This window comes from Xiphophorus couchianus, chromosome 6, assembly GCF_001444195.1.
Source record: "Xiphophorus couchianus chromosome 6, X_couchianus-1.0, whole genome shotgun sequence".
NCBI classification, from domain to species: domain Eukaryota; kingdom Metazoa; phylum Chordata; class Actinopteri; order Cyprinodontiformes; family Poeciliidae; genus Xiphophorus; species Xiphophorus couchianus.
Window position 1 is genome coordinate 15,338,691 of NC_040233.1, and position 24,438 is coordinate 15,363,128.

Here is a 24,438-nt window from a genome sequence, read left to right on the forward strand (position 1 = left end):
AATAACTTTTTTGGCAGTACTTAAACCACCATTTATATATAGAGAGATTACAATTTAAATGTTCCACTTTGGACACAGCATATTTTGAAAAAGAGGGTTAACAGATCAGTAACAGTAACAGATTCTTAGAAAGAAATATACTGAAAAGGTAGTTACATTCTCTTCCATTGTCCGTTTAAAAATACTGCTTTATATCATTTTACAGTCATCATTAAAATTTAGAATATGTGTTTCTCAAATTAAAAGTCCCTATTGAAATAAATTCTAATCAGGTATTAAACTTTCATAAAGCACACATTTCTGTATTAAGCTTTTTTTTAATTGCTCGAATGTAGTATTAAAGTCTTAAATGTTGTGTTTTCATTAGCAGTAATTGGAAAATAATCATAATTTACTGGAATAATGGCTTGAAAACATCAATCTGTGTGTAAATATGCTATATGTTGTGTTTCTCAAAATGAATTAGTTACTGGAATAAACAAACTTTTCAATAATATTCAAACTAATTGAACATGGCTGTAAATGAGATATGCAACAGTGTGATGAATATCAGTTGATCCCTATTTTTTAAATTTATTTAATTGATAATGAAACATTGTCATGATGCTTAAGTGGTTATGTTTTGTTTGTGTCTTGTCTCCTTGTTCTCTTCCGTTCCCGTTGTGCTTCCTTGCTGTGAGGGTGGAGCTGCTCCTGCTGAGCATCAGACTCACCTGAGACCAATTATCCTCATCAAGCTTTCTTGCATAAAAACATTAGTAATGGTCAGTGATATGTTGGTAACTCAACCTGCTCTATGGTTTAGGACTCACCTTTTGTGTCTGTGGCTTTTTTTCTGTGAAATCTGTTTAGATTTCCATTTGTCTTGTAAATGTTATCCTGATTGTGGTCGATATCAACATTGCATTAGTTTCACTTGCCTCCATGATTGGAGTACCCCTTGCCATCCATTTCTGGTCTTACCACATTAACTCACTGTCCTGTTCTCCAGGCCAGTGAGCCCAAGCTCACTGAGAGGGAAAGTGGAATTAAGGCAGGTGGAATCAGGTTGGTATGAAGGCCAGACCAGTGAGTTCAATCATCACCGCCTATTGTGTCCATAATCTCAGGCAGCCCAGAATCCACAGTCTGTTTCTACAGTATTGACGTTCTCTAGATACTTATCTTAGTTCAACTCTCCATCTCATTCAGATTATTTTGTTCCATTGGTGTACAATGATTAATCTTCACCTATAGCCTGTTATTTAAAAGAAAAAAACTGTAAAGTTAAATTATTCTGATATCCCGTTCTTCACTACATCTTCTATTGCATGGTCAAATTGCCTCTATCTTCATTCAATTTGTGCCCAGTTTCAGTAAAACCATGCATGTGTTAAAAAGAAAACCCTGCTTGCTTAAAGAAACTGCCATGTTAATCTCTTCAGTGATTGATTTCCCCAAATGTAACTGCAACAAAACTTTCTTTCTCAGATCAGTCCCTCTCTCTTTTTTTCTCTTCTGACATGGAACAGCCAAACCATCATCTTGTACCACTGTAAGCTCAACCACAATGTTGAGGATATAATTTACCAAGCTCTCCATAGAGAACCGAGTGTGTTCTGGATCAGTTTGCACCAGTTGTGCAATCTACTAACATAATTTGTTATGTGTCCAACCAGTTTCTCTTGTTATCCAAAGGTGAGCTGAACCATTACCCTCCTCTGCTTTTTCTGATGACTCTTCCTAAAAAATTGTTTTGTCATTATATCTTTCGTCTCCTTTGGTGCAGAAGTTCCTTTCTGCCACTGAAACCTCAAACCTCATTCATTATGTCTTCCTGGATGACTGTTTCTTTTCTGACAGAGCTCCCCAAAGTATTATTTTCCGCTCTCAGCACTAAGGCTATACTTGCATCAGTTTCCATCTTCACACCAATGGACAAAGTGAGTAGGAACCCGAAGCCCCCTAGATATCAGTGTCAGTAATTGGTGCTTACACCCTGGTCCAAATTTGCACACCAGCTCTACATTGCTGCTGCCATTGGATACTCATTTTTCAAAGCTTCTTTGGCTTTCAGCCACTGATATTTTCATTGTCTAAAAGAGAGAACTCTGTCATCTCTATGAATCTCCACATCCACAGAACAGCTCTTTTTCCACAATATATTTTTTTGAAAAGGGGTTTGGCCTTCAGCTAAGAGTTCTTCTATTCTTGTTCAAAACCTCTTTCACAATATGATGCATTTTGATAATACCTTCTTGTGGTTAGGTCACACATCAGTTATTACTTTATTGTTACTCTCTGTACCTGACAATTGTAGTCTCACTTTGCAACAACCTTAGTTGGTTTGTAAACTTGCATGCAAATCATTTCTCGTTATATATTGGTTTGATTTCGAAACACCAAAGTCTTAGAAGTGAGTGTTATTTTAAAAGTTCTGTAGTGGCTTGGACTAAGTTGATACAATATATTCAATTTCATACAGTTGGGGAAAAATTAGGACATCCCATTAAATATTCAGTTCTTTTTTCTTTATGTCTGGGAAAGAAATGATTTTGCTAAAGGTAAACGCACACAAAATACATTCCCCAGGCCATGACATTTGCAGCTCCTTGTGTCATGCAGCATTTCCTTAATACCAAATATGTCCTCTCTCCTGGTGTTCAAAGAATTCAGTTTTATTTGGTCCACAGAACATTATTTCACATGTAAAATACTCTGTTAAACTTCAACTTGTTTTTTCATTGAGAACAAATCTTGCACACCACCCCCATAAGTTTAAGCTATGCATTCTCTTTTTGCCTGTGGAGTAGTCCGCTTTTGTATTAGAAATAGCAGAATTCAGGATAGATCCGGTGAAAAAAATCTTAAGAATTCTTTAAATCCTTTTAAGTATATTGAAATTAGGCTATATGAATACCATGCTTGCACGATTAAGACCTGATTAACTTTTTTCTTAAATTTTATTAATTTAAACAACTTAAAATTTCACATCTTTTTAAAATAAGTCATAATCATGCAGGTGTCTGTCATAATTTGTTCCAGGACTCTGTAAACAATGTTAAAATGTATTTAATATTCTCAAAAAATTTGAGTTTTATCTTTTAGTTATGCAAACTAGTTTCTGTGATATATCCCTGACTTAGGTACGACTAAAGGAACACTACCTGGGCTCCTTCAAAAAGCAGCATGCCACATTCAGAATCATTTTCTGCCACAGATACAGGAGCTCCTCCACCACCTCTTCAGTCTGCTCCTCATCTTTACCTCTTCGACTTTTCTTTTCTATTTGAAAAATGGCTGATTTTCATAGCCTAACCGCAACTATTACAATGATAATGAGCCTGGCAATCAGTGGGCTATTTTCCACTGGTGCTGAAAATCACAGATAGAGAAATTATATTCATGATCAAAATAGGAGATAAATAGACCAAGGATGCCTAAAATTATGTTTTCTCTCATGAAATCTAGGTTTATTCATAGATTTTGGGTAACTGAAAATGCTGCTGAAAATGTTGAAAATGGCGACATATCCTCATTTGAAATCCACAAAGACAATTGCATCATTGCAATAAATTTGCAAAACTTAAAAACTTAAAAACTCTCCCTAAAAAAATACATGTACTACTTTTGTTTGTTTGAAAGAGAGCAACAATACACTGTTATATTACAACCCTCTCATGTCTGCCCCGGCATCTCACCAGCATTTCTTTTTTATACATAATATGTATGTATTTGTGTTTTACTTATACAGACATAGAGGCAAACAAAGGCAGAGAGAAAGGAGAAAAAAATAAGGATACATTTGTGTGTGTAGTGGCATTGTGCATGTCAGGAAGTGCGGGTGGTGAGAGTGGTGAGGCAGATGCAGCGGACCCAGGTATGATGAATATGATGTTTTAATGAAAATAACTTAGTCCAAACAACGAGCAGGAGTAACACACACTGAACACGAAGAGACTAAACATTGACGACACAGAAGCTAACATTGACGAGGACCCGACGAGGAACAAAGGACACAGGTGGAGTTAAATACACGGGAGGGTAATCATAGAAACGAGACACACCTGGGAACAATCAAGGGGAGGACAGGACAACGAAGAGACTTAAGGGGACAGAAAACTCTAAATAAACACAGAAAGACACAGATCATGACAGTGCATGTACTATATTTGGTTTGTTTACACAGTTTTTGACATTCCAATATTGGCACTTCAGATTCTATTCTCCTTGTTTTTCCTACATTTGTTTTTCTTCAACTCCTATGCATAGACTAATAATAAAAATCACTCTCCATATATATCACTGTGTAAAAATTTTGATGTTCTTTTAATCATTACAACAAATAAAAAAACTTACTATACATTAATTAATTTCTGTACATATGAGATCATTTATTTTGTTGAGTTAGTCACTAAATCATTAAATATATATGAATATCTGAGTAGGAAAACTACAATGTAACTAGTAATTACATCCAAATACTCAGGTATTTAATAAAGTTGTTATTAAAAAAACTTATCAATGTTGTTTTAATGAGAACCTTGATATGAAAATAAACGCAATGATATATGGACTTTATTCTTGTACGACTTTCATCTCGTATTAGTACTACTTAGTATTGTACGACATTATTCTCATAATATTCTGAAATTTTTGTTGTATTATTTTGTCTAATTATGTTCACTGGAGATAGGCACCAGCACCCCTCCTGACCCCACTAGGGACAAGGGTGTACAGAAAATGGATGGATGGATTATTTTATCTAATTTCCCTTTGGGATCAATAAAATATTTTTCGATTTGGATTAAATTTTGACTTAATTCTTGTACTACTTACTTTTTCTAAGTGCAAAACAAATAACAATATTGTGTTTGAAAAATGTGTCTTTATCTATTGTGAACCACAGACAAATGAAGTGTAATTATTTATGATTAAACTAATAACAGTCTGATTAGTGTTAGTTTGAGTTTGTTCACTCTTGGAATAATTGACAGACTGAATTCAGAAGGTTTTCTTCAACAATAATACTAGTTATATAAAAATGCTTTGTTGCTGTAATTGCTTTGTGCTTCAAAATTTTATTTTGGGACGAATTACAGGGATTGGGAGATCCATGACCAGTAGTAAAAAAGAATAAAAGAAAATGCCTCTTACATTTATTTGAATTAGTTACATTAACTGTGCCATGATTTTGTGAAAGCAGTATTTTTAAATATGGGCTTTTTGTCCTGCTGGATAAATAAACTCACGTTAAAATAATAGATTTTTTTAACATTGATGTTATATTTTTGAGTACTTTTCAGGGCTAAATTTAGCAAATATTATGAAACATTAATTAATTGTAAGGCTTATCTGCACATCTTTTCAGAAAACCATGTTGTTTCACACTTGGGCTTGCATGAATTTAACGTTTTCTCTGTTCTGTAAAACAAATCAAATTTAACTCCATGAAATTACATTTCTCCACACCCTAGTTGGGAGCATTTGCTGGAGCAATTCACGTTTGCAGAACCTGTTCCGATAATTCTGCCAGATTGATGGCATCATTAAATTAAAAGGAAAAACAACTGTGAATCAAGCATGCCAGTCAAGAGTTTTATCATCATTTTGTAAAAGTAGTCTGTTTTTGTTTTAAATGCCATTTCAGACATTCTGGGCTCTATATGCATAGAGTGTGGCAACAAACATTATTTTAGGATATGAAGGTCAGTGTCTGTGTGTGGCTTTGAAGGGCTTGCTTCTAGCATTTAGGTCTCAGGAGGGATGGGCATATTTGTGAGGGAAAGGTGATGAGAGGGCACGCAGTAATGAGAGGCAGCTTCAAAGATAAGTTACATAGTCACCTGTAAAAAGATGAGGTATATCTCCCAGGCCTGCACTGACCAGAGTACAGTCAGTGGGGAATGCTAATGCACAATGGAGCTGCAGGAGGCAGACAAAAGATAAACATTTAATGGAGTAGATTCTGAGTCTGAATTAAATTCACAAGCAGTGCCTGTGAAAGGCCTCCATTTGTGTCTAAATGGACACAGCAGCATTAGTCAGTGATGGATTTACTCTTCAAGTCAGGATGTTTTATTATTTCAGTTTGTAAAGCAACGTGAGACAACTGATGGAGATATAAAACAACCCAGCTTCCTGTGCCTGAACTCATTATGACTGCATAATCAATTTATGTAAAAGAACATTCAGAAGATTTTGACACTAAGAATCACGAAAAGGGACATACATTCTATATCTTTGTATTTACTCATAAAATATATATATATATATATAGTAATGGAAACATTACTTGAGACATGAATCAAAGCGTATTCATCAAATCAGGTCTTGTGAGGGATGGAGGCACACTGGGCTAGTCTCTACTAATTAGCATGGCAATTATCGTAAGCTGTCACAGTTTTTAAGCAAGGGCTGGACTGCGTGTGCTCCAAAGCATAATCCCCCACAAATTACAAGATAATGGAGGCAATGAGAGGCCACTGCTTCAAAGGGAATCAGGAGATAGAATTCCCAGCAGGGCCATTTTAGGGACAGACACAGAACTACACTGAATTGGAAAAAGGTAGGAGAAAATGAACAGTGTGTAGTCGCTTCTCATTGAGTGTTTCTGAGTAAAGTGAAGATGATTTTTTTATTTTTTCAATTTTTTTCTCTGGTGAAGCAATTTGCTCTATATAGATCTTCTTTTAACAATGCGTATGTTTGTTTTTTTTAGTGAACAACGTCCCACGTTTATTGTGGTCAGCAGTGGTTTTTGATATGAGAAATGTGGCTCACCACCCAGGGTGCAATTGTGTTAAAGAGCAACAAAAGCAGTTAAGAAAAGGTTACAAGATATCTATTGCATATTGTGATTTCAATAAAATGTGTAGAAAGTTCCCGGTGTTTTGCTACTGGTTCTGATCCACGCCAGCCGAACTTCCCCCACAGCTACAGACCAGATCTGAGAGGAAGCCGTATTTTTCTCTGGGGAGAGTCTCCTGGATGGATCTTGTATTATCACTCAGTCCAGTTTTTTTTTTTAAACTTTATTTTGAAACTCAGATTTCTTAAAATTGCATACAGTTCTTTAAGTACAGCCACAAAATTTGAGCCGGGGTCAGACTATTTTCCCAGTGTCTCTTCATTGAGATAAATTCATGATATGCCAAGAGGGACACTTTTGATGATCGGTCACTCACAACATCAGCACAAATGGTTCTGTTTTTTTCACTTCATCTCCCACCATGTAAGACTCAAACAGACCTACAGTTGTAAATTAGAACGGGTTGACATGGACAGTGCTTACTGTCACTCATTATCTTTTGGTATACGTAGTTATGTTTTGAGTTTTCTGCAGATGCTGTTTACATCCCTCGTCTCATTTGGATGATTGGTTTGCCTTCTTTTCCTGCTTCTTTCTTTTTAAGACTTCTCCCTCAGTACTTTGCATCACACTTTGCCTTGATCTCACCCAAGGTCTGAACAAACAAGAATTCAGCTTTCAAGATGGTTTTTCACCCCTTGTGTGCATTTGATCAGTTCATAGACTGCTGTGAGAGGTCAAAATTTTGTCTGTGTAACTATCTTCTTCAAGAACTCTGCACAAGAAGGTCTTCCTTGTTATTTTGGTATTGAGAAAATGTAAAAAAAATATTACAATATTAAACAATGAGGGAAAAAAATGGTTATGTGTCTATTTATGCAGTTTCATCAGCATATTTGTCAAACTTGGACTGAACATATTATTTGAAACACAGAAGGCTTTATGAGATCTGTTTGTGAAAACAGCAATAAAAAGTTAATCTTGGCTCATCTTGTGAATTGTACATTTGGTGGAGAAAGAGGGTCTCGCCCAGAGTGGCATATATGTGAAAATCATGTCTACTTAGGATTCCTGTAGGCTATGGTGTTGTCTTTGCTTTTCACCAGGAACCCCACCATTTCACCTATGACATCAAATGCTGCATAGAAAACTTATTCAGATTAAAATTCACCAGACCTACTAAACATATCCTGAAATTGTTAGAAGCTGATGTCTTGTCAAGACAAAAGAAAAAATAATTGTAAAAAAACACATTAGGGAAACAATTTATGCTGCCAATTTTTGTTTCATTTTGCTGCTATTTTAGCTATTCTGCATCTCAATCTAACTGGGGACAAATGCCTGATATTAACTGCTCCACAAGGAGAAGGGATAATATTTGATCAGTCAGAGAACCACATTAGATCACAGTCAGTTGCAAACATGAGCAGCATTTAAACTGACGTTTCATGGAAGTGCAGGAGCGGCAATAAATTGATCTGACAAAAATAGATTCTGACTGATAAAATAGTTGTGACAATAATTACTGGAGTGTTTGGCAAAATTGTGTATGCTCTCACATCTTTGATGGTAATGAGTTAAGCAAGTTGATTGCTTTCGCTGTAATGAGCTGAAGATGCACATGTTTGTGCTTATTCAAAGCATCAGTGCTATTCTGTGTATTTATAGTTTTATCAGGAATGTTTCTTATATTTTCAGCCACAGGTTTTGCCTGTTTCTCTTACTTTATTAAAAATTTCCCCACCAAAATCTTCCAGCTCTCCCTGGGGGATCCCAAAGCGTTCCCAGGTCAGACGGAAAATACATATTCTCTCCAGCAAGATCTAGGTCTTCCCCAAAGTGTCCCCCCAGTGAGACATGCCAAAGGGAGGTGGCTATGGGGCGTCCTCATCAGATACCAAAACATCTTAAATTACTCTTACTATCCCCACATATGAGAAACCTCTTCTTCATTATTGGCATGTAGAAAAAAAAATATGTAGATTTTTATGGACTTTGATACTTTTCACATGTATGCAAACCTTTTCTTTATTCCAGGCAAACCAGGATTAAGACTTAAGCACACTATTGAAAAACATGACTGTATACCTACAGTTTGGAAAAGAAGGTCCTGAGTTCAAATCTCAGACTTCTGCATGGAGTTTGCATGTCCACTCTCTATGAATGCAGGGCTTCTCTCCAGGTACTCAGGTTTCCTCCCTCACTCCAAAAACACGGATCTAATCTGTCCTTTGGTATGGGTGAGTGCATGATTGCTTGTCCAGTGTGTCTCTCTGTTGCCTTGTAATGAATTGGCAATATATCCAGGATGTACTCCAGCTCTCTTCCGATGATTGTTGAAAATAAATACCATTCATATTTTGATGTAAATATATACTAAATGCACTATTAGAAATATTTTCCCTGAATAAAAATGCCATTGTCCCCATTTTATGCTCATGCTTATTCCTGAAGGAATATATAAGATTAAGAAGGATTTAAAAACCTATTTTGCTGAGGATAAGTGAATATACAATTTTTGGCAGTACTTTCTTTATTCATTTTGTAGATTTGGTGTACCAGGTCTAAGATATGAAAATGAAGCCTGCAGCACATAATGGAACATGGGCTGCAGAACATTGCATCTGCCATGTCAAATTAAATGGTTTTCTCTTCATTTGCGGATCATAACAAATCCATTATTTTAGTTCTCTCATATGCATTGTCTCTATTTCTTCAAATTTAACCTTGCGGTTACATTGTTTTTGTCAGCGCTTTTTTAAGTGAATAGCTCAGAAAACTGTAGTAGTAACCCAATCTAGTCATGCAAAATGGGTAAGATGTTTTAGGATCTACAATTATCTCTTAACATTTGTGAGGAAACTTGGACAATCTAATCTTAGCCACCATATTTACATCACAATAAGCTAAAGAGATCTCACAGCTTCAAAGTAGATTTACAGCTAAAAGTGTGTTGACGTATTTATATTTTGTCAAGGATAATTTGCTGTGGCAGTGGGAAAATGTAGCGCAAGGTGAAACTTGAATTGATTTGATTTAAAAAAATGAATAAAAAAAAAAACACACATTTGGGTGAGGGGCAAATCGGTAGGGGTAATTACCCAGCTAGGAGCTTTTGAGGGTGAGATGAAAAATTTAACAAGTGAACAAATACTGTCACGATGAGGCACACCCACAGCATGTCAATGAGCTTCTGTAGTTCTCCAACATCAAGTAAATGCCAACACTCTTCCTCTCACAAACAGCTCTGCTAAACAGGTTGTTGAGCAGTTCAATGAGTTCAACTCACTGGTTAGTGATCCACTTTTATTATGTAAACTGTGACGTTTCTGTTGTGCTGTGAAGGCTAGGACTACCAAGGGGTGTCTCTCCTTTATTCAAATTCAAGCAAACACAGGTTTGACATGTTCATACTGTATTTTCTTAGCTATTTCACAAGGTTTTATTTATTTAAATTATTTAAATGAGTGCCCATTTTTCTATATAATGGCTCCACATTATACAGAGGAAAGCTAAGTTTAGTCAGGCTTCCTTTGGGAAAAACAGCAGATGTTGGAGATATTTTGAGTGACATGGTAATGTTTTTTAAACTTCATGCCATGAAGCCTAAAATGTGTTTTTTCTTTTGCTTTATTTCACTCATTTAACTCCGCTGTGTAGGTGGAGTTGGCTTTCTCCCGCTGCTGTAAACACCTGCGGCTCATGAACTCATGTCGCTTTTGACACATAAAAAGACTGGCAAAGCAAACACTCACTACCAGATAGTCAGTTCATGATTTTTGTAACTTGGCCAAACCTATTTCTGAAAAATTCCTCAAAGCCTGTTTTTCCTCCTTGTGATTTCGTTTTGCATCTTGCAGATTATCTTTCTGTTTAGAAAGTCTTCCATGAACAGGAAACAGTGCTTACTATTGAAAAACGTGGACAGAACATTGGTTTTTTTGGGGTACCTGTCTGCCATCTTTGTACAAGTTGAAATGGAAATTGTTGCTACTTTTTCCAAAGAATTCCAGGTGGGGGACTTCTATTTACCTTTTATTTTGCCAGGAAAAAAACCCATAGAGATTAAAAACCTCAAGCTCAAGGTATAGCTCATTGAGAGATTCCAAAGAACCAAGGTGATCTAATTGTACAAAGGTACCAGTCAGCAGAAGGGTACTGAAAATAACAACAGCACAATATCTATTTACCAAATCTCTGTGAAGACAATCATTCATAACTGGAAAAAAATATGGGACAAGAAGGTGACACTAGAAATCTGGACATTTCTTCAGACTGAAGGAAAAACTAGATAACTGGTAAGAGTGTCTGCCATCTTTGTACAAGTTGAAATGGAAATTGTTGCTACTTTTTCTTTACAAAATAGCAAGCTCAGTGAGAGGGGCTTAGAGCATCTATGAACATCAATTTTTAAGCTTCGCTATGAGTGGATTTTAGTCTGGACTAAGCCACTTTAACACGTGTATGCAGAGATCTAAACTATTTAATTGCAGCTCGGGCTGCAGTATTGGAAAAGATGTCTCCCTTTCCATCTATTTCATAATCATTTGCTAAAATCCCATGAAAACCTGCAGAAGTTTGTAATTATGCTCTTTCAAAATAAATTTGAAAGAGTTCAAGGGAGAGTACTTTGCAAAGCATTGTCATCTGGATCCCTTCTGGAGACTCATCTGACAGTTCAACCTCACAGTAACATCTTTTGGATTGGTCTTCTCTTGCCTACTGCACAAAAATAGTAATATAATCACTTTCAATTTGACATTTCTTTTTCCTCTCTCATCCTTTTATCTCCTCTGACAGACAAATGTTCCAGGTTGTGAATCCTTGCTCTTGCATTTAGCTGTTTTTTTTCTTTCCTTCAGTCTGTGAAAATGTATTATTTGACATTATCAGTAAAACATTTTTCACTGTCTACTATATTGGTTATCTTAAAAGTTATGACATAGTAACATCTGTATCGGACTTAAAGTTGCTTTTTACTACCCATTAAAATTGCCAAATGTATGTCAGAACTTCTGTGATGGACTGGTGACCAATCCAGGGTGAACCCTGCCTCTCGTCCACTGACCGCTCGCGACCCTGCAAGGATAAGTGTTGTCAGATAATGGATGGATGCATTAATGTCATAGCGTTTTATAACAATCTGATCCTCACCAGGCTTCTTGTATTCAAAGAAATACCAAGACTTTGGACATCGTGATGAAAGATCAGGATAGTGTGAAAGGGCAACTGTAAGAAAAAAGGCCAATATCTTCTTTAAGAGGGTTTGGTCGTCTAGACTTTATAGCTTTTGTCGCCAAGTTCCTGCGCCAAGATGGAAAAAGATTGTGCAGTGTGATAAAGTGTCATTATAACAGCATTCCAAAATAGAGTTTATTTAATATTAAATTATTTGTTCAATGTAGTTTATTTAGAAAAAAAAATCATTAAAAAACAACAATAAATGTATGGCAAAAATCGGATGAAGAAAAGTGGTGATGTTAGAATAAAGCAAGGCTAAAACCCAATTTTTCTGTGACAACTGTTTCCAGTTTTTTTAATATACATTTTCAAAGGAATTATTCAGATCAAGCCTCAACTTCAAAGCGGAACCTGTCAGAGTCAACTGAAAAATAGGTTTCATTGATCTTTGTCACATACTTTATATTAATACAGTTATAGAGAAACATGTGAGAAATCATGTTTTATTTTTTTCTACCCTGTACCAAGTCTATATGCAATAAACATTTTTATAAGAGTAGATTTATACTGAATGTTTGTTTTACAGTAGGGCCGGATTTACGCCACGTTCCAGGAGCTGCTGGAACATGCATTGTGATCTTTAAAGAAACCACTTCAAAGCTTTTGTCAGTTGGCGACTTAAGACGTGCCCTGGATAGGTTATGGGTGAATTTTAACCGTGATTACTGTAGACGGGAAGCCATACTCACAGTATGATAGCATCTGTGCTCCAAGCCAGCACCCAAACACAAACATTCGAGTGGCGGCGTGGCAGAGAGCCACAGCAGGGCTCGGTATAATTGGCAGCACTAGAGCCTTTGTGGATCCTCCGTGACACAGCTTTGTTTCTGAGTGCCCTCGACATTTAAATAAGTCTCTGCTTTTGGATTTTCAGATCCAGAGGCTGCACCTGTTCAACTGATTGTTTCCCCCCCCAAAACCGATTCTGTTTAATATGTATGTGCTACTTTATCCTATTTCACACTAGAATGAAATTGTTATTGTAAGATGAATAGAAATTCTCCACTGGAGATGGATTTCACCAGGAAGAAAATAATTTATTAAAGTGCAATTGCTCCACTTAATTGCATGATCTTTGATTTGACATAGAAGTTGGGCTGGAATAACCTACCTATTATTTATGACATTTAAGATTCTGTGGCAATTTTTTTAAGAGGTTATATTTTGCTCATAACAGGGAGCAAAATGTCTAAAAAAATGTCCTAATTTCATCATGCTTTTGTAAAATGTTAATACCAATACGGCTCAGTCGTTTTCCATGAGATCCAGAAATACAAATTATGTATTTGAATTAAAAAGAAACATTGGAGATTTCACATTTATTATCCTGTTTTAGAGCCAGTCAGACCCTTAGAATTGAAATAACCGATTTTGCTTTAAATTAATATTTTCGAAGGTACCGGAATAAATTAATCAGTTTAGCTTATTATTTATGTGTTCTCAGTGAGGCAAAAGGCCCAGTGTGAATCAAACAGCATAGCAAAGTCACCTGTGACACACATACATTTTTTTATACTTTTGAATATGCTGTGCTTCCCAAAATTTGAAACAAATAAAGGTTCTGAATTCAGATAAGTTACATAGATTCCATTAGTTTGAGTTACATCAGTGCAAGGAATAACTCTGAGATATTGCTCACTGTGAGAAAATAACTGTAATTTGAAATGTTCTCCTGCAGAGAGTCCTGCAGCTTTCTTTGACCTCTGCTGGTGGACTTAAAGAACTTCCTGTGAATTCAAGATGGTATGAAGGAAATTTCACTGTGCACTCTGGTAACATAATAAATAGTGTCATATAGTTCTTTTTGGGCAAAATGCTGGGCTGTCAAAGAGTCAACTTTGAAGAAACTTTAAAAAAATCAAGCTCGACTTTCTGTATAGTGAAAGAAGTCTGATCTAATTTAGCAGAGAGAAAAAAAGCAATAATGTAATTTTAATTTCACAATTACCCAATTTATATGAAAATTGCTTCATTTTTCTGATGGGTCAAATATTAAATACAGATGCATTCAGGTAAATTGTACAAAAGCAACTGAAAAAAGAACAGTTTCATAAAGATTCTTTATACAGAATTATAAACTTTTTTAGTTTCCACTTTTCACTTTTCTAATAAGTTAACTGTCTGTGATTGTCTGTCTTAAAAGTTGACAATTCCAGTGTGTGGTAATGTTCAGACAAAGCAAGAGTTGTTAGAGACCATACAAGTTATTATTATTTTTTTTTTTAGTGGACATACATCCTAAATTACTGATGCATCGTGTATAATTGAAACATCATTCACCTTAGAATGCACAATTTTTAAAGTGCTTTTTTAGCCACTGAGCAACAGAGAACAGATAACAAAATGTCTGAAAGTTCTTGTTCAACAGTAGGTTAATACAAGAAATGTGACACTTGTTGCCCATATCCCATATCCTGGGTGCAGTCCACTCCCCTAAGCTCTTAAATGAGATTTATTGGAATAATTTTTCAAGCCAGCGGGTGTCCCTGTTGTGTGGTGCTCATTTTTCTACTGAACCTTTTCCTTCCACTCAACCTTAATTTTATACATGCTTTCATACAACACGAACAGCCAGGTTCTTTAGCAATAACATTCTGCAGTTTTCCCTCTCTTTGGACTGTTTAACTGACTGTTGAGAAACTGCCTTTATGTAAGAAATGAAACCATATGAATTTTACTTTTTGAATTGACTTCCTGAAATAAATCGACTTTTGAGTAATATTAACATTTATTGAGATATAGATAAACTCCTGAAATACTTCACCTGTAAAGACTTTCAACAACATACAGAAGTTTCGTATTTGAAATGAATTACTCAAATAAACTTTTGTAATATTCAAATTTATTGACAAGAACCTGTATTGCAAAAGGCAGTATAAAAAATGAGGGTTATGTGTTATTACTTTTCTGACGTGGGAACTTTATTCTTATTATACATTAACCTCTATTCTTTGATGACTTGAAACAAATTATCCATGCAATTTTTTTTATATAGCTACCTAATAAGCTATTACTTCCCAGGTTGAGTATCTAATTACCTGTGTTCTATGAGCATTTGTTTCAATTCAAACAACATAAAAAACTGGATTTCCTGTGCCGTGGTAACCATCCATCTCATACCCCATGTGACTACTGGAGAGAACAAATGTGTGTCTGCGAATCAAATATGAAGATTTTCATCAAGGGAAATATGTCTAAGGATTGTTAAACAGTGGAATATCCTGCTGTGTTGATTCACATCATGAGGTTGACATTTGAATAAAACAGATTAGGCACTTTAGGATGTTCACTGCGCTGAAATGCCAATATCAATGGACAATGACACTGTTTTATATGATTCATATATCCTTAACACAGCCATATTTATGTTTGTGTTTAAGAGGATAAAACACAAACATGCGATAAATTACAGATCTGGATTTCTGGTGCTGATTCCGCGGAAAAGCAACCGTATTCCCGCATGAGTGGCAAAGGATGCCATTTGATGCCACCCTGTCACTGCAAAACGTGCAGAGGCATTGCTGCCAAACGTGCGTAAACTTCATCAGGTATCCAGGCATGCGTTATGGAAGCGCGTCTTGCGCTCTCTCGTGGATATTTCCGAGCACTGTGCTCAGTTTCGTCGGGAAGCCCGGAGCTTTCGGAGCACATATGGGGGTGTTGATCGCAGTTTTCGTCCGCCAGGCACCTGTTGCTGGTTTATTATTGTTGTTGGCACTTGCCTGTGAAGGATTCTAACGACTCACATCTCCACCATGTCGGAGGAACACACTGATTCCAACTCCAGCGGGTACTATTTTGACAATCCCTCAACACGAATCCAGAGCAGCTTCGTGTTCTCAGGACCCATATTTGTCATTCTGATGGTGATGATGGTGACTTTGGTCGTGGTGATAGTTCTGGGTAACGCGCTGGTCATTTTGGCTTTTAAGGTGGACAAGAGTTTGAGGAGACAGTGCAATTACTACTTCCTGAATTTGGCAATCTCAGATTTTCTAGTAGGTGAGTTCAATCTTCTAATCTTCCTATGGAGACGATGTAATAAGAAAATAGTAAACTTTTATGGTTTCTTACATGAACGCTACATGTGTGTACTTTTCCTTAGTCTGCCAAATGAAGCTCTGGAATCCTTTCAATTGGTTGCATGGCTCAAGTCAGTCCAGTGTTCCCTAGTTTTATCCAGTCATTATCTACTGCTGGATGGATGGAGGGATGGAATTAAAAATTGACATATTTAGACACTAACAGTTCCTGAGGTTATTTTAACAATAAAATCATAGCAGCCTTCTGCTGCTATGATTTATATATTTTATGTGGATATTTTTATTCTATGAATTTTGAAAATTTATATTTTGTTCTAAAGTGACATAAATACATTTATATCAACATGTTACATGTTACAAAGTGTAATAAAAAAAGAGAGTATATTATACTGTCTGGCCTTATGTTTTGGTTCTATTCTTCATCAATTTTGTGTAGGGGCGTTCTGTATCCCGGTTTATATCCCCTACATCCTGACAGGCAGGTGGACGCTGGGTCGAGGGCTGTGCAAGCTGTGGCTGGTCACAGACTATCTGCTCTGCTCGGCATCTGTCTTCAGCATTGTGCTCATCAGCTATGACCGTTTCCTCTCTGTCACCAGAGCGGTGAGTGGAACATGCTGTTCCTAAATATCTTAGAGTCAGCCAGGTGAATTTCAGCATCTGGCAGCCGACATGGATGATTTAAAGTGGACCTAAAAAGTCTACACAGTCCAGGTTTTTTGTGAAAAATGAGACCACAATAAGTCATTTCAAAACTTTTTGTTTTTACAATTAATGAGATACATGCTCTTTACAATTTAGCTGTAAAGCAAAGAATTCCAGGTGGGGGACTTCTATTTACCTTTTATTTTGCCAGGAAAAAACCCCATAGAGATTAAAAACCTCAAGCTCAAGTCATAGCTCATTGAGAGATTCCAAAGAACCAAGGTGATCTTATTGTACAAAGGTACCAGTCAGCAGAAGGGTACTGAAAATAACAACAGCACAGTATCTATTTACCAAATCTCTGTGAAGACAATCATTCGTAACTGGAAAAAAAATATGGGACAAGAAGGTGACACTAGAAATCTGGACATGTCTTCAGACTGAAGGAGAAACTAGATAACTGGTAAGAGAGGCTGCCAAAATGACAACAGCAACTATGAAGAAGCTGCAGGAATATGGAGTAGGGATATAAAACAAAAGTCTTTTCTTTCAAAGAATACATCCTTGCTTGGCTGAAACCTCCTGAAACCTTGTAGATATACTTTTTTTATTTTCTGATATACCAAAAGTTAAACTTTTGTCCTCAATTTATTTGCCACAAAAACCACACTCACCATGCAATATATGCACAGTGAAAAGTGATGAAACAGGTTCAAGAGGGATGAAATTATGAAAATGTGCGAGTCATTGAATAGAATTATTTAAAAAAAGGCATATTTTTGGAATGGCCCAGTAAAAGTCTAGCCAGGGTCACCTGAAAAGATATCATTACAATTTTAAGCATCTGGACAACTTTGGCAAGACTCATGTCTTGCCAAACAGGGGCTCAATGTTTAATGGAGAGGCATAGCAATATAATTAAGTTTGAACTATATTTATTTTAAAGTTGCAGTTCACGTGTACACCAACATACAGTGGAAACTGAATGCTGAAGGTGAATCCAAATTTACTTTAACAAAACATTACTTGAAAGAGGTGAGCAACATTTTTGTTTTTTACTGTTTCACCTGAACAAATTTGTTTCTTCAGTTGAAATATAAAGAATATCTGTCACTTTAAAGGCAAAGAATGTTTTGAAATCCTTTTATCGTGGTCTTATTTTCTACATTACAGGAACCTACACTTTTCATAGGGCTATGTATGCTTTTCTGTCAGGCGTCTCATGAGGAAGAAAATAACCAGGGAGAAAGTCAAACCTGAACTGACTTTGTGTCCCAACTTATCTAAAAAAAACCCCATCCTCTTAAAGAGGTTCACTTTACCTGTTCAGACCCAATATAAATCTTTCGATCAGAATATTTCTTCTTTAATGTTTTTTTTTTATTTATTATTATGCTGATGTGACTCAAAGGCCAGTGGTTGGGGCACGGCAACCACATCCTCCCAAACGTGTCCATCTGTGAAGGTTAATAACTCCTGACCCTTTCAGGCCTGGTGCCACCACTAATTACAGCTATTCCCTCATGACAAAAATAGAAAAGTCAGATTATGACTTTGGGAAAGATTGGCCTTCAGAAATAAACACAAACATGACAAATCATTGAAAGTGGCCTCAAATTTTTCATTTCAAAACTTAATTTTTTTTTAACGTATTTGTTTTTTCACCCACATTTTAACTATATGTATATAGAAAATAAAATTTGCATATAATTTTAAGCCTTTCACCTCGTAGCTTCTTCTTCTGCACCTTGGACATGCGTAACCCGGCTGACTATTCTATTTACCTCTGTGATAACTCAAAAGGTGGGATGATGCTTGGCACAGGAGACAAAGAGAGTGCTCTGTCTCCTTTCAGAGGCAAACACTTAACATCAGAGCAATGAATACAAATAACACCAGAGAGAGAGTGAGCCTCTTCTTTAATTAGACAGCTTTGATCATAGAGGTCCTCCTCCATACCATGGTCCCTCCAACCTGGAGAGATCAATCGCTGCAGGCATAGGCCTCCTGCAGCCGACCAACATTTTCCTAAAAGCATTTCTCTCTGAACATTGGGAGACAAAGGGCTGTCAGCAGTCAGAGACACAGTTTGTCTTTGAAAAGAAAAGGTGGAGTCAGATGACACAGCTGGCATGAGAGAGAACTGTCAAAATCTCACAGCTTTAGAGAGAAACCATCTTTTGGTTGTTAGTTTCGTCAGTGGAATGGAGTTAATATTAATTTGACAGGCTTATTAGACACATCTTTAATTGATTTTTAAGGTTTGGAGCATTGCAAAAGTATGTATACAGCTTAAATATTTCCAAATTTTCCAACATTTCAGCCACAAAGTTAGATGTAATTTATTGGGATTTTTATTTTATTTTTTTTGTAAAAGGCCCAATGCAAAGTAGAGCATAATTTTTAAGAGAAGGACCAAGGATCTGAGTAAATAATTTGATGAAGATGTGGTGGATTTGTAACTTACAATAAACCTACACCTTGAAATGAAATCTACAAGAGATTTTGTAGATTTTGTACAATCTACAAAATTGTACAAAATTTGTAGATGCAAATTTGCATCAAAATTTTGCAAATTTAGATTTGCAAAATCTAATTGTCAATTGTCAACAACTGTCAAATTGTCAACAATTTGACAGTTGTTTGTGTGAAATCAAACAAACAAAATGCAATGTAAATGTAATGCCTTTTATGGAGACTTTTGCCATATTCCATTTTAAGTATAGTGGGATTTGTGGTTGTCATGGGGAAATTATGAAAAACCTCAAGATGTATGAATACTTTTGTAAGGCACTGGACATTATAATTCTTGGTTTCAGCAGATGATTGACATGCAGCAGGGTTTGGAGTCAGGTACAAACTAATTTGTACAAACACAAGTGGATCCAGGTTTAATATTCTCGACACTAAAGCTAATTAGAAAGAACCACAGTGAGAAATTTTCAGAGGAGCTGGAGAGGCTCTAAAGTCTGCTGTCCGCTGAGTAGGGATGCGAACAGGGACACAGGGTGTGACATTAATTGAGACGAGTGGTCATGAGAGGTGCTTCATTGACTTAATACTCATTCACACACTTTTAAACACTACATGGTGTTGGATTGTTGGACATGGTTTGTGTTGATAACCAATGGTCAATGTTTATTGGTCAAGAGTTGGCTGCTGCATAGCAGGTTTTTAAAATTCCTTTAATAGTTCATTAAGTTGTGAAGTTACTCAAATACTAACATTAGGCTTTTAAAATCTTTTTTTATTATTATTGTGAAATGTAGCTCTTAAATCTGTGGTATGATCAATGTAATTGCATGATTTATGAACTAAGTGGCTTAGAGGTCTAATGTTTTTTATCCTTACTTTTCTTTTCTTTTTTTTGATGCTACAGAATTCATGCTGGTACATCTCTGTTCTACAGTTATCTTAAGGTTGTACTGAAAATAAAATAATTATTTTTTAAAGAACATTTTAAGGGCTTGCCGTGGTGGCGTAGCGGTTAGTGCGACCCGTGTTTGGAGGCCTTGAGTCCTCGACGCGGCCGTCGCGGGTTCGAATCCCGGACCCGGCGACATTTGCCGCATGCCTTCCCCGTTTCCTGTCAGTCTACTGTCATAAGGGACACTAGAGCCCACAAAAAGACCCCCTGGAGGGGTAACAACAAAAAAGCATTTTAAGGTAGATATTCAATAAGTTAGAATTTTTATAAAATGTTTATTTTAATAACTCAATTTACCTAGGTATTAATTAATTTTGCACAGACTGGTGTTTTTAATTAAGCCTTTGTTGTTAATTATGATTATTTTCTTGCCTACAGCTAATGAAAACATGACATTCAAGATATGATTATTACTTCAGATTAATAAAAAAAAACAGAAATGTGGACTCAATGTAAGTTTTGTTTGTGATCTGCATGAAGTATGCATTTTAATATTAATTAATAAGCATAATCAAAGCACATATTGCAATTTATTGAACATACGTCCTTTTGTTAAGAAATAATTATTTGTAGAAAATCATTGATTTCATAATTGCCGGCACCCCTGTTGTTAATTGGTAGTACATTCCCTGTGTCGATAGGACGGCATTTAGTGTTTCCCTGCAACATTTGACCTAGTTGGAGTTTACAGAGAGTACTTTTTGACAATTCTTCTTTGCATAATCTTTCTGTACCATTCAGAGGCCTGGGTCCTGTCTTATGCTCTCTTCTCTTCAGCTCAACTAAAATCATTTCTTGAGAGGATTTAGGGCTACAGAGTGAGATGGCCTTATAAAACAGTTGATTTTGTGTAGAAAACTCCCTGTGTTAATATGGCTATGTTTTTTTAATTATTCTTTTTCTCTGAGAGCGCATCAGATTTCTTTTAAAGATTTCTTTTACGATGCCATAGACTTTAACAAAGTTTCCAAGGCCTTTGGAAGAGAAAAAAGACTTCAGCATCACAGATCTCCCACCGTGCTTCACTGTGAACATAAGACTTGATGCGTCTGTTTGCTGCAAATCTGTCACATCTGGAGATTATTGTTTATAACCCTCCTTTTTCTACAGATTACAAACAAAAAATTTCAAATAACTCTGACCAATTTGAATTAGTAAAGTAAAATTCCACAACCCCCCAACTCCCAAAAATTATCTTCATCTATTTTAAAAACATTTTATACCAGCAATGGTGGTACAAAAGTAATGGTAGAAAATAATTTTTTTCCTAGTGAACAAATGATTTTAGTCCATGATCACACACAAAAAAAATATTTATGTTATCAATCAATCTAAACAAAGCATATATTATTGTTGTTATGGTTACAAAAAGAAGGCATTTGCAACTATCTTTTTAATATCCAAAGACAGTGGCACTAATTGCAGCTTTATGCAAGTAATTTTTCTGATTTATGCTTATTTTTCCTGCAGGTAAGTTATCGAGCCAGACAGAGCATGACTCATCAAGCCATAATCAAGATGATTGCAGTCTGGGTGCTGGCCTTTGTCCTGTATGGGCCAGCTATCATATTCTGGGAGCTGGTGGTGGGCAGAAGCCGCGTGCCAAAGGATGAGTGCTTTGCAGAGTTCTATTACTCTTGGTACTTTCTGCTAAGTGCCTCCATGTTGGAGTTTTTCTCTCCTTTCATCTCAGTGGCTTTCTTCAACCTCAGCATTTACCTCAGTATACGCAGGAGAAGGCGCCACCATAGGGAGGCCCAACTTCAGCATCAGCTTCAGGCAAGTGAACCGGCCTCTGCCCAGACAGAAGGCATCCCTCTATCCCATAACTGGGGATTTGGGATAAAACTGCCTGGAAGAGGCTCCTTCCACTCTCAGACCTCCTCCCCTTGTTTGGGTAAACTGGATCCCTCAACCAGCAGGGCTGCTCAGCCTAGCCGTCTGTCCAGGGATAAGAAAATTGCTAAGTCCCTGGCCATCATAGTATGTGTGTTTGCCATCTGCTGGGCACCATACACCCTACTGATGATCATCCGTGCTGCCTGCAGAGGGCGATGCATCCAGCATCACTGGTATGAGGTCACCTTCTGGCTCCTGTGGCTTAACTCAGCTATTAACCCATTCCTGTACCCACTGTGCCACAGTAGCTTCCGCAGGGCCTTCAGCAAGATCCTTTGCCCAAAGCGGTACACAACTCCACCTTCCTCTGCCCTGCGCCCTGGCCAGTGACAGGAAGACACCAAGAAACAATGTTCCAAAACAATTGATTGAAAGCAGATTAAAATAATCTGTGTCCAACATTTTGTCATACGGGTCGTAATTCAGTTTCCAACTGCATTTGTAGTGTTTGATTGATTTTTTTTGTTGTATTCAACAGGAAGGGAATACTTTCTCATGTGCATATTCACACTTTCTCATGTGCATATTCACAAAAGTAAATATTATTGTTTATTTATCAGAAGGAAATGCACCTTTTAAGTAGCTCTTTGCCATTTGTACAAAACAAGAAACATCTTAGGAGTTGAAGATAGACATTTTTCATGTATGCTAGAAAAAAAATATAATGGAGTCCTGAAATATGTTGATTTATTTATTGTTTGTGTGAGTGTCAGTATCAGTAGAATATGCTCTATATATCCTTCAAAAAAAATATATTATAAAATTATATTTTAAGGTGTTGTCCTCTACATTGAATCCTTGTCAAAACTGGGTGATGACAGGCCAATATCACCCTCTGCTGTCAAAGAGTGAAGGAAACAACACAGCACTTTCTTCACTTTGTCACTCTCCAACTTCCAACTCCAACTACAAGCTTCAGTGTATTTTATTGAGATTTAATTTGATAGACTAACACAAGGTGGCAATAAATACTGTTGTTCTTTGTAGAACCAGCTACTTCTACAATTACAACACATTCTCAACCAGAAAAAGAGTGTCTTTTAAGTCTTGACTCGATTGGATTCTAAACTTTAACTGGACCATTCAAGAATAAGGATATGCTTTTATCTAAAACCTTTTGTTTAGCCTTTATTTTAATATTACTGCATTACTTTCCACTCTTCTACAAAAGACATAGCAGTTTTGTAGACTGACTTTTTTTTTTTTACTACACAATTATCTGCTCCTTTTTGTTAACATATTACATGAAATCCCAATGAACTATGCAGAAGTTTGTGGTCGCAACATGAAGGTGTATAAGACGGGATGAACTGTCAAACAAAACATCTTGTGTTCCTGCTGCTATGCTTTCAGTTTCCTCATAATCATCGACTTTAGAGGTTTATGAGCCTCTTTAATTTTATGTGAGGCATCAATGTATTTTTTATCTGTCTGAAATTCATCAGAAATAAATATTCGACTGCGGGAGGTTTTTGAAACAGTTTACAGCATGAAAAGGTGTGCATATGCTCTTGTACCACTAGATGTCACCATTAACCTTTACTGTGCAATAACGAAGTGAAGTAATCTTTCAAAATGTTAACACTTTTCATCAGCTTTATCGGGTTTACTTTGATGTTACTGTGTACATTTTTTGTTTAAAAGAAAAAGTGTATTCATTTTTACAATAATAACAATAATGATCACATGTGGCTGTGCTCTTGCAGCATCCTCCATATGGTCTTTAGATATAAATATATTTTTGTGGCATGTTCTTTGCTTCAGCTGATGTTATAAACTGCCTGAAATAGCTGTTTTGCAATTGAATGCTTTGTATTTATCCTTTAACAATAATACACATTAATAGTTTAAATGTTATTCACTTGGCTTTATTGAAAGATCTCTGATTAAAATATATATTTATATATTTTTGTTTAACAGGAATGCTAGTGAAGACTTTCATCAACACACTTATCTCAGACAGTGCTCTTGGTAGCTGATGGATTTTGTGGAAAGCCTGGAAGGAAATAATTAAAATGGATTTCAGCACTTCACTGTGAATGACCACATTGTGCCCTATAGTTTTTGGGTTTGTGCCAAATGCATACTACTTTTGTTAGATGTGTGCATGAAATGCTGAGAGTGCAAAACTGTTTTCCGATACCTCTGTCTATGTAAGCTTGATTTGATAAGATTAAACATTTCTCTCTCCAGATGCATACTTGTTAGTCCTGTAATTATGCCTTTGTGTCAGATCTTGAGGATTCATTTGCAGGTGTCTGGGTCCCAAAGGGGACTTGCATTGCTCAAATTGTTGCTGTTTTCTGTGTGCACATCTGGCCCCCTGGTCAGGTGCTGGGAATAAGGGCACAGCTGCAGGGAACAAGGCCTCTGCTATGCTCTCCCCTCACCCC

The 24,438-nt window shown here is 36.4% G+C and overlaps 1 protein-coding gene across 1 annotated transcript; it reads left to right on the top strand.

Moving 5' to 3' along the window:
* Nucleotides 1-15,668: 15,668 nt before the first annotated feature.
* Nucleotides 15,669-24,218, top strand: LOC114146057 (histamine H3 receptor). Its single transcript, XM_028019803.1, has 3 exons — nucleotides 15,669-16,033; nucleotides 16,511-16,677; nucleotides 21,617-24,218. The coding sequence occupies exons 1-3, from the start codon at nucleotides 15,787-15,789 to the stop codon at nucleotides 22,373-22,375; spliced, it is 1,173 nt and encodes a 390-aa protein (XP_027875604.1). The 5' UTR covers nucleotides 15,669-15,786; the 3' UTR covers nucleotides 22,376-24,218.
* The last annotated feature ends 220 nt before the right edge of the window (nucleotides 24,219-24,438 follow it).